An 11,348-nucleotide genomic window follows, 5' to 3' on the forward strand; every position below is an offset into this window, starting at 1 on the left:
GGATAGGAAGGGTTTGGAGGGATATGGGCCAGGAGCAGGCAGGTGGGACTAGTTTAGTTTGGGATTATGTTCAGCGTGGATTGGATGGACCAAAAGGTCTGTTTCCATGTTGTATGATTCTGTCTCCATAACCTGTTTGGAGATGTTATTACACACCTCTGGAGCAGGTGGGACTTAAATCGGGGCTTTTTGGCTCAGAGGTAAGGACATTTATGCTGTGTCACAAGACTTCTTCTAAGAGCATTCACATGGCTGAAGGCAAAGCTGCAAAAATGTATAAAGGGCTCAGGTGATGAGTTCCAGTTGGGCTATTGCCTGTTACTAAAGGAACTCATACTCAGAAAGCTCCACAAGGAGTTAATTAGTGATTCCCCATGGACCTTGTTGGGTTATCATACTTGTGAACATTTTAATCATTATCTATTTGGGAGAGACGAAGTGACAGTGGAGTCCAACTACAAACCATTTCAAAGCATCTTTCTCAAACTGCTTCTATCTGCTTCAAACCTCTGCAAAGAATATTGCTTTGTTTGTAGAGATATCATCTGGATGTGACGTACAAGTGAGGAAAATAGACACACATTGCCGACATGCTATCAAGAGCAACACTCCTAATGAAGAAAAATAGGAATGCTAAGAAAAGGTGTGAAATCTTCCAGATTCAACAAGCGGCAGAAGCTCTGACAGTTGTCAACCCAGTAGATCTGAAAGTCAAGCATCTGTACAATGAGTTGCAACTCTCCAAGTGCTGTACAAAGGAGTGATGAAAGGATAGACTGAAAGTGTCAAGACCGCACTTGTTGTTATTAGAAAGTATAGGGCATGCAGAGATGAGGTGATTGCATCTTGTACTAAGGCAACAGTCATTATCCCTAAGGAGATTAGAATAGAGATGCTGAAGTACATCCATGCAAACGATTGAAGAATTCAGACTAGTGTGAGGAAGGCACGAAAACCAACTCATAAGAAATAAGATTAAGGACCTCAGTAGCCAGTACAGTGTTTGTAACAAATACCTAGCTAAGAAAGGTAAAGAGGCACTCATGATGCATGACATCCCAGACGGATTATAGAGAAAATGTGGAATAGTCCTCTTTGCTTTTATAGAAACTATCTAATAACCATCAACTATTTTTCTGATGGCTGGGAATTAGACTCGTAGTCTAACAACTACCAGTGAGATTATAAAATGCCTGGAAGTACTTCAATTGTTACATTATTTTAGATTTTGTGATGGGTGACAATGGCCCACATTTATGAGTGAAGAATTCAGCTATTCCATAAAGATTTGGAAAATTCAAACACCATTGATCATCTCCACACTGTTTCCAATCACTTGTTTTGTTTCCAGCACCACCTTACTCACACCATCTGACATTCTTGGTCACCTGCAGAGACTTATGATTCGACACTCCACTGAGACCAGCTGTATGATCTTTTGATCTCTCTGCCTATAAACTCTTGTCTCTGTATGCTTCTCTCTCACTGCTCCTGATGAAGGGGCTGTGCTCCAAAAGCTTGTGATTTCAAATAAACCCATTGGACTCTAACCTGGTGTCGTGTGACTTCTGACCTTGATCATACACAGTGAGTGTGAATGAGCAGATGCATCATCTTAACTGCAGACATATATGCACAACCAGTGAAGCTGCACCTTTGTGCTACAGACAGTGGATCAAGAAGAAGTATACTGCACAGAGAACAGAACAACCAAGACTGCCAGGGCTCCCACTGTTCACCACCAACAGAAATGGACCAGCACCAAAACTTACCATGGCAACTGCACTTACTACAGGAACAACACTCCCTGGAGAAGGATCATCACTTAAATCAAGCAGACAGTAGGGGAATAACCAATGTGCATGCATGCCCTTATGTGATAAGCATGGTTTAAAGTCTTTGTTTGAAATACACGTGCAGAGGCTGACTGAAGTGGAATTTACAAGAGTGAATACATTGTTATTGAATGATCAATTTCTTTGTGAACATTTATACTGGATAACTTGTGTAAATTATAAATGCACGTGATGCTACATGCAATTTTATTCTGTTTCATTAATAAAAAAGGGAGGTGTTGGGAGAAATGTAACTTTAGTGTACTGTCTAGCTTGCCATTGTCATGTGCTCTCTATCTCCAATGTAAGTGGCTTCATGTGCAGTCTGTAGGAACCATTCCACATACATTACCAGAAACATGGAAGGTTCGCCAGGAGAGCACTGAGCAAATTCAGCTGCCTGCAGAAATTCGTCATCATTCTCTGCCTGCTTCACTATGACAGTGCAAGCTGTAATCCTCCACCACTAACCCAATTGGAGTGCAAGCTGAGGTCAAGCAGGACTTGGCAGACTTTGGGGGCGGCATGGTGGCTCAGTGGTTAGCACTGCTGCCTCACAGCACCAGGGTCCCAGGTTCGATTCCACCCTCAGGCGACTGTCCTCGTGTCTGCGTGGGTTTCCTCTGGGTGCTCCGGTTTCCGGAGTCCAAGGATGTGCAGGCTAGGTGGATTGGCCGTGCTAAATTGCCAATAGTGTTCAGGGATGTGTAGATTGGGTAGGGCTGGGTGGGAAGCTCTGATGGTCGGCGTGGACTTGTTGGGCCGAAGGGCCTGTCTCCACACTATAGGGATTCTATGATTCTATGAGGACTGCCTCTCCACCAATGCTTTTCTCCATCTTACTCTGTGCAAAACTCCACCCCATGCCCATCAAGCCAGAGTAGAGCTTGCTTACAGGGTGAGTCGGGAACAATTTGATGACTCCAGGCAGATCACTCAATGTCTGTCAGGTGACACCTACATGCGCACACACACAGAGGTCAAGCTACAAACCATCACCGATACATTCTCTGAGTACAAGAGAACGGGCCTCAGACTAAACATCCAGAAGACAAAAGTTCTCAAACCGCCCACTTCCACCACACAACACGGACCCCCACCCACCATCAAAATCAACAACCTGCCCCTGGATATTGTGGGTCATTTCTCTCAGCACAGCAGCCTACTCTTGGAGCAAGCGGACATTGAATATGAAATCTAACATTGATTCCAGTGCAGCTGTTGGACACATGAGGACCAGAATGTTTGAAGTCTGAGACCTCAAGTCCAGCACCAAGCTCACAGTCTACAGAGCAGCCAAGGTACCACCCCTCCTGTATGTATCAGAAACATGGACCATGTACAGCCGAAATCCCTGGAGAGTTACCACCAGCGCTGCCTCTATTAAATTCTGCAAATCCATTGACAGGATAGGCATAACAAAGTGCATGTCCTCTCCCAGGCCAATATTGAGGCACTGGTCATGCATGGGCAGGCTATATTGTCTGCATGCCCAACACAACACTCACTAAACAAGTTCTCGACTGCGAACTGCTCAGTGGTGAGCGATCACTAGGAGGACAGAGGAAACTTTACGAGGACACCCTGAAAGCCTCCCTAAACAAATGCAACACCTCCACCGACATGTGGGGGATTGCATGCCCTGGAATGCACAAACTAGAAAAGAAGCATCTGTGAAGGCACCACCCGCTTTGGGCATCACCGAGAGTAGCATGTGGAGACCAAGCTTGAGCAGTGGAAAGAGCTCACTCGATCCAGAACATCTCGCTGTCTGTGGCTCCAGGCACCACAGAACCCATACCCACCAGAGTGGAAGTAAATCATCTTCAACCCTGAGGGACTGCCAAAGAAGAAGAATCATAGAATCCCAACAGCAAGAAAACAGGCCATTCGGCCCATCGTGTTCAAACCAACTCTCCAAAGAGTGTCCCACCCAGACCCACCTCCTCCCTATAACCCTGCATTTCCCATGGCTAACCCACCTAGCTGGACACTGTGATAATTTAGCATGGCCAATCCACCTAACCTGCGCATCTTTGGACAGTGGGAGGTCACCCACGCAGGCACGGGGAGAATGTGCAAACTCCACAAAGACAGTCACCTGAGCGTGGAATCAAACCTGGGCCCCTGGCATTGTGAGGCAGCAGCGTTAACCACGGAGCCACCGTGCCACCCTGAAGAAGAAAAGATTGGAACAGTGAAGTCTACAGGTGCCATAGTTGTGGGTTGAGATTTCATCAACAAATGAGCTAAGTTGAAAGGGGGATGAATAACGTTGCATGGGTGAGCTGAGGCCTTCCATTGCTGCTTCTGCAAGACCTGTTCAGAATAAATAGGGGAGTAGCTCACTTGGTTCCATTACATTTTCATTTACTTGTTTGTTTCTTGGGGATTATGCAGGGGACTCTCTTTCCTATTGGTTTTGCCAGACTAGTATTATCATAATAAAGCAGCAATATTCATAACGATTTCTTTGGTGCCCCTGGGTACTTTTTTGCAGCAAAGGAATCCCCGTGGATTTTTTTTCAACTGAAATATAAATGTGTTAAGTTGCATTAAACTAGTCATTTTTAATTAAAATGCATGGACTAATGTATTAAAAATGACGGACTGACTGAATAGAACAGCAAGAAAGGGCAAGAGCAACACTGAACAAGAAACGTTCTTCTCCAGACAGGACCAGGGAATTGGATTTGAAAGAGACTTCATGCTTTTAACTCGCACTGGAGAATACAAATCTCCATATTATAGGGTACCAACTGTAAACACCAGTGGCAGTTCACAAAGAGACTTACACACAGCCCCATAAAATGCTAACATGCAGCGATTCATGGAGGGTGGCTATTGTCAATTAGTCATTTCTGAGAGAGGAAACCTTTATCAAAATACACCCCAGCCCCAGCCGTGCCTTTGAAATGCAGAGACAGGGAGGGGAGCAGTTTCTTTGTTGGAAACTTGCTGTCTGAGCTACCACAAGCTCACTGTAAGAACCAAGTCAGCAAGATTCAACCAGGGTTTACCAGCCCGTGTGTAAAACAGCGTTATTTTTTTTACGAGAAATGGCAATTTTTAAAACTGTGTACAAAACATTGACATCCAAAAAGCGGGGAAAATGTAAAGATGTTCAAAAACAATATCGGCCAAAAAGTCCAACAATTTAGGCGTTTTGTATGAGAGTCAGAAAATGTTTTTAGCACAGAAAGGAGGTTATTCCTTCCCTGCATCCTCTCTGTGAGAGCAGTCCAGCTAGTCTCCCTCACCCTGTCCTTTCCCTGCAGTCCTCCAAAGGTTTTCCCTTCAGGTGTTTCTCCAAAATAGGGGAACTGGGTGCAGATTGGCTGAAGCAATGCTATGGAAAAGCAATGCGGCACCGTAGGCTTCCCAAGCTCCTGGGGAATTCAAAAAAGCTGCAAGGCTTGAACATACTCCTTTTGTTTGCTTAGAACAGACCCCTTATATCAATGTATGTCACTTCTGGCAAGTTTACAAGAGCCATATTATCAGCTTGACTGTTTATCTTCAATTAACTCCTAATGGGTTCTCCATTGCTGTCTCCTGTAAAATAAATTGTTATGATTGTTTGAAATTTGGTACTCTTGCATTTGTCCTGATAAGTATAAGATAAAGAGCTTTGACAACATGTATCTCATTTCAGCAAAATTCAAATCTTTTCCCAGCTTTCTAAAATATGCCTGCGGGACCTCATGCCATCTATAATGGTACTAACATGAACCATGAATCTAGCTGTTCACCTTCCCCCTTCAGAGTATTCTGCAGTTGCTTAGTGACATCCAAGACTTTGGTATTGGAGAGGCATTACGATCACAGAGTCGCATCAGTGGCTGTGCTCAATTCGCTGAACTATTGAATCCCAGATTGCTACCCCACGTCCCCCAGACTTCCTCCTCTCATGCACAGCTGTGTTATTCATTGTGCCATGGACTTGATTCCAGTTGCACATTAAGGAGATTTACTACAATAGTCCTGGAGGTGTGAGACCTTAATTACATGGAAAAACTGCTGAAGATGGCATTGTTCTCCTTACAAGCAGAAACAGTTAAGGCAAATTTAATAGAGGTGCTCCAAAGACGTGGTTATATTTGGAGAGAGTGCAGAGAGAATTCACTCAACTGATCCCTCAGAGGAGGGGACTGTCCTACAAGTATTGTGGGCGTATAATTCTCTGGATTTTAGATGAATGGAAATGTGAAATTCTTAAGGCATTTAACAGGATAGATGTTGGTAGGAAGATTCCCCACTGAGCACTCTAGAAATTACATCACAGGTCTGAAAATATGATGTTCTCTATTTATGACTGAGATGAGGAGAAATATCTTCACCCAGAGGACTGTGAGTATTTGAAATTCTTTATTCAGAGAGCAATGGATGGTCAGACATCAAGGCTGAGAACAATAGATATTTTGGACTTTAAGGGGATCAAGGAATACAAAGATTGTGCAAGAGAATAGAATTTAGGTTGAGTATCAGCTATGACTTTATTAAATGGTAGATCAGGTCCGAGTGACCAAATAGCCTATTGCTGATCCTGATTCCTATGTCCTTATGGTTATTGCTTTCCAACTCTTGCAAACTGTCCTAGAATCTAGGGAATCATGGAAGATCAAAACCAATACATCCATTATCTCCATATTTATCATTTTCAACCCCTAGGATGCTGGCCTCCAGAACATTTATGCTTCTTGGTTCCATTAATTTCTCCAGAATGATTTTGAAGTCAGCTGCAAAGCATTTGTTTAATATTGCTAGTATTTTCTTATGATGTATTATAATTTCTCTTGTCTCTGCCTATAAAGGCCCCAAGTTTACTTTACTAACCTTTCCAATTTTATACCTATAGAAGCTTTCACAATCTGTTTTTATGAATATTGCTAGCTTAGTGTCTAAAATAACTCCACGGAGGCCGGTGTCCCATCACCAAGTCACTCTTTATTTACACATGCACAGAATATGGACACTGACTGGCTAGCTCCGTGCCAGACCCTAGAGTAGTGAGAATCTCCGAGATGCCTATTTATCTCTGTCAGTCAGGACTCCCTGATTGGCCCAGGTTAACATCCCCAATCACCTTGTTCCAATCACTAAAGTGTCATATTCTGTTTTCTCTTCATTGTCAATCATTTGGTCCTCCTTTAGTGAATTCTAAAATTATCTAAATCTCCAGGATTATAATAATACTCTTATTTTGATTTAACACTATATTTAGTTTCTATTCCTATTCACGGTTTGATCACTTGGCCAGTATATTTGTAGCAAGTTTGAATTAAATCCACTCTCACTACATACCAAGATCCCTCATACTGTTTTTCTTTATTCTTTCATGGGATGTGGGTGGCGCTGGCACATACCACATTTGCTGCCCATCCCTAATTGCCCTTGAACTGATTGGCTTGCCAGGCCATTTCAGAGGGCAATTAAGAATCAACGACATTGCTATGGGTCTGGAGTCACACGTAGGCCAGACTAGGTAAGGATGGCAGATTTCTGTCTCTAAAGGACATTAATGAACCAGATGGGCTTTCACAACAATCCAGTAGGTTTGTGGTCACCATTACTAAAGCTGTTCATTTAATTAATTAAATTCTGTAGCTACAATGGTGGAATTTGAACTCATATCACTGAAGCAATAGTTCAGTCCAGTAATATAACTGCTGTACTGTCATGCTGTATATTTGAAAATGTGGACAGAATATTCATTCATGAAGGAGTTAATTCTCGCTCTCAAAACATCCACAAAATGAAATTTTAATCTTGATCTGCAGGTGGTACTTGCAGTACTGTATTTATTACCGACTTGTTGTTACCCTGGGATGTGGAACCCTTTGTCTCCTTGTACGTTACAACCCATTTAAATAAAGTCACTCCCGCAAATGTATTCCAAGTTTTTGGACCAAAACAGCACTGAAGGAAGGTTGATGAATATGCAAGTCAGGATGGTTTAGGACTTAGAGAGAACTTGCTACAAATGGTGATCCCTTGATAATACAATTGTTTACTTTGTAGTGTTGGAGTTCACAGGGGAGCTCCTGAAGTGTACCTAGTCGCTTGTATACTCTCTAGTCACCTTGTTGCAGTGGTGGAGGGCATTGAGACTTCAGTGATCAAGCAGTGATCCAATGGATCTCTTTATTGGCTGGTGTCCAGCTTCTTGCATGAAACTGTGGCTTCACCATTTGAGAACGTGCAGAACATTACAACACACTTGTCTCTTGGAAGATAGTGGACAGAGTTGAGGAGACAGAGGCGGAGCTACTCTCTGTGGAATTTCCAGCCCTTGACCTCTTGCAGCTTGGTCCAAAAATGCATCTGGTCAATGGCAATCCCCAAGATGTTCACAATAAGGTACTCACAATAGCAGTGCTTTTGGAGTTTACAGGAGGTGCTGGGCTTTTCCTTCATGGAGATATTTGTCACCTGGTTACATATGGCAGGATTGGTGTGTCCAGTGAGGGAAACACTATCTAATGGATAGTCTGTCTGTAATGGGCTGATGGTAGTTCAGAACATCCCACATAGCCTGTTAGGGTGTGGTAGAGTCAAATTCATTTTGGATGGAGCTATACTGCCTGAATTTCACATTGATAGAAAAGAAGATCACATGGAGTGCGGAATTGGTGATTGGTTTGGCCAATTTCACCATCATTCTCATTGTACATGAAGGTCACCAGAGAGTGGGTGGGTGGGGGTGTATTGGGTGTGGTATTGGGTGGAGAGGGTGGGTGGGAGTGAGCAGGTGAGGGGCCTGAGGAGGCAGAAGGACTGTGGTGTTGGTGAAATGAGTAGGTGAGGGAAGTTGGTATGGCGCACGGGTATGGAGTGTGGGTGACAGAACTTGCACAAGCCCCCTCCCATCTCTCTTCATCGCACCCTATCAATATTTCTTTCTCTCATTCCCATCTTGTATATTTATCCAGCTTCCCCTTCTACATTATTGGCCACAATTCTCCCTGGGTGGTGAGCAGTACTTTTACACCACGCTTATTGTGAAGAAATTTCTCCTGAGTTCATGATTGGATTTATTAGTGGGTTTTTAAAATTTATTTGTGATCCTTGCTTCTGGCCTCCCCCACAATTGGAGATATCTTCCTCACTTAATATTTTCAGTATTTTCAATCTGTCTATCAAGACATCCCCTCACTACTTCTCCCTTTAAACAGTGAAGTGCCTTAAAATTATAAAATACATTGTTTAACTACATCATTCAGTCCAGTTCATGTGGAGAAACTTAAGATCAAATGTTTTGGTAAATCTTGAATGCCTGACTTAAGTCATTTTAAGATGCCACCTGCAGAAATCTGCTGTAAGATATATGAACTAGAAGCAGGAATAGGTCAGTCTGCCCCACAATGTTGCTCTCCCAATCATGGCTAATCTGATTATTCCACACCCAATAATTTTTCACCCCTTGCTTTACAAGAATTTATCTAACTCTACCTTAAGAATACTCAAAGTCTCTGCTTCAGCTACCTTGTATGGGAGACTCATTAACCTCAGAGAGAAAAGATTCTTATTGCTGTCTTAAACAGATAACCTCTTATTATTAAACAGTGAGCCATCATTCCAAATCCTCCATGAGAAAACATTCTCTCCACGTGCACCATGCCAAGATCTCCCAGGGTCTGAAATTTTCATTTGAAGTTGTGTCCTACTTTTCTAAACTCCAGCAGGAACATGCCTAACCTGTCTAACCTCTCCTCAGAAAACAACACAGAAGATGGGGTGGCTGGAAGGGGGAGAGTAGATGATGAGTGGAGATAGAGCCCAAAGAGTGAGAAAAACAAAAACAGAAGTTGCTGGAAAAGCTCAGCAGGTCTGGCAGCATCTGTGAAGGAGAAAACAGAGTTAACGTATCGGTTCCGGTGACCCTTCCTCAGAACTGATGGTGGCTGGGAAAACGTCAGTTTGAGACAAACAATTGGACAGACAAAGAAGTGGTTAAAAGGGCAAATTGGGGGAATGTATAGCTGCTAATGGGGACTATTGTTTTTCTCTCTCTTTGTTTAGTCTGCCCCCTTCCCCCCACCATACCCCACCCCATCTTCTGTATATAAAAAAAATCCTTTTCCCAGCTACCATCAGTTCAGAAGGAGGGTCACTAGGCCCGAAATGTTAACTCTGCTTTTTCTCTGGATGCTGCTAGACCTGCTGAGGTTTTCCTGCAATTTCTGTTTCTGTTTCAGATTTCCAGCAGCCGCAGTTCTGTTGGTTTCTTTCATCCATTCCATGTATTGGTCAAGTGAATCTATTCTGACTGCTTCCAATGACATCCTTCCTTCAATAAGGGGACTAATAGTGTACATGATTGACAAGATGTCTCAGCAATGCCCTGTATAACTGAAGCCTAACCTTCTGACTTTTATGTTCAGTTCTCCTCACAGTCAACACTACCCTTCTGTTCCATTTTCCACTTTCAAACCTGTCCTCCCATAAAAGCTGCCAAACGAAATCTTGAATGCATTCAATGACCCAACCTCCACTACTCTCTGGGATGAAGAATAACAGGACAATAAAAGGCAGGATTATAAATGAGCTCTGGTCTGCGATGCAGTCTCTTCTATGTGAATGTGATTGTAAGACGGTTATGGTAACTGCAACGAGTGCACACAAAACTGAACAAGGGATGACTTACCAAAACTTGGCGCACTGTGCAATGTCATGTCCCGAATAACTCTTGTCCCAAAGCAGGACCACATCAACAGGAACTGCCGTGCCAGTCGCTTCAAACTCCCAGGCCTCTGTGCAGCAACCTGCAACATAAACAGTCTCTAAGTATTACAGAAACAAAAACAGAAGTAGCTGGAAAAGCTCAGCAGGTCTGGCAGCATCTGTGAAGAAAAGATCAGAGTTAATGTTTCGGGTCCAATGACCCTTCCTCAAAACTAATCTCTAAGTATTGGTCACTTTGACTCGAGGATGGTGAATTTTTCAATTATCTCACAATTAAATACTGCTCCTTTCTCTTATGAAATGATGTACACTTTGTCTTCTTTATTCTTTCACAGGAAACAGGCACCTCCGACAAGGCCAGCATTTGTTCCCCGCCCTTAATTGCCCCATTTGATTCTCCAGCATCCATTAGCGAAGGGAATCTGCTGTCCTTCCCTGGTCTGGCCTTCAATGTGGTCCCACAATTATAACTGCACTCTGAGATGGCCTAGAGACAGCCAATCAGTTCAAGGGCAGAGATAGTAGGAACTGCAGATGCTGGAGAATCTGAGATAACAAGGTGTAGAGCTGGATGAACACAGCAGGCCAAGCAGCATCAGAGGAGCAGGAAGGCTGACGTTTTGGGCCTAGACCCTTCTTCAGAAAACCTGGCTTCGCAGTGGGGTTAAAATTGTTTCAGAGATAGAAGGAACTGCAGATGCTGGAGAATCTGAGATAACAAGGTGTAGAGCTGGATGAACACAGCAGGACAAGCAGCATCAGAGGAGCAGGAAGGCTGACGTTTCGGGCCTAGACCCTTCTTCAGAAAATGATTTTCTGAAGAAGGGT

General features: G+C 43.3%; 1 protein-coding gene across 1 annotated transcript in view; it reads right to left on the minus strand.

The window, feature by feature from the left end:
• The window catches only part of rfx4 (regulatory factor X, 4), a 122,519-nt gene that overhangs the window by 30,354 nt on the left and 80,817 nt on the right, over positions 1-11,348 (minus strand). Inside the window, exon 11 of the mRNA XM_048607937.1 lies at positions 10,483-10,618. Within this exon, the coding sequence (XP_048463894.1) occupies positions 10,483-10,618 (136 nt within the window). The remainder of the gene's footprint in view (positions 1-10,482; positions 10,619-11,348) is intronic.

The sequence above is a fragment of the Rhincodon typus genome, chromosome 18 (assembly GCF_021869965.1).
Source record: "Rhincodon typus isolate 14 chromosome 18, sRhiTyp1.1, whole genome shotgun sequence".
NCBI classification, from domain to species: domain Eukaryota; kingdom Metazoa; phylum Chordata; class Chondrichthyes; order Orectolobiformes; family Rhincodontidae; genus Rhincodon; species Rhincodon typus.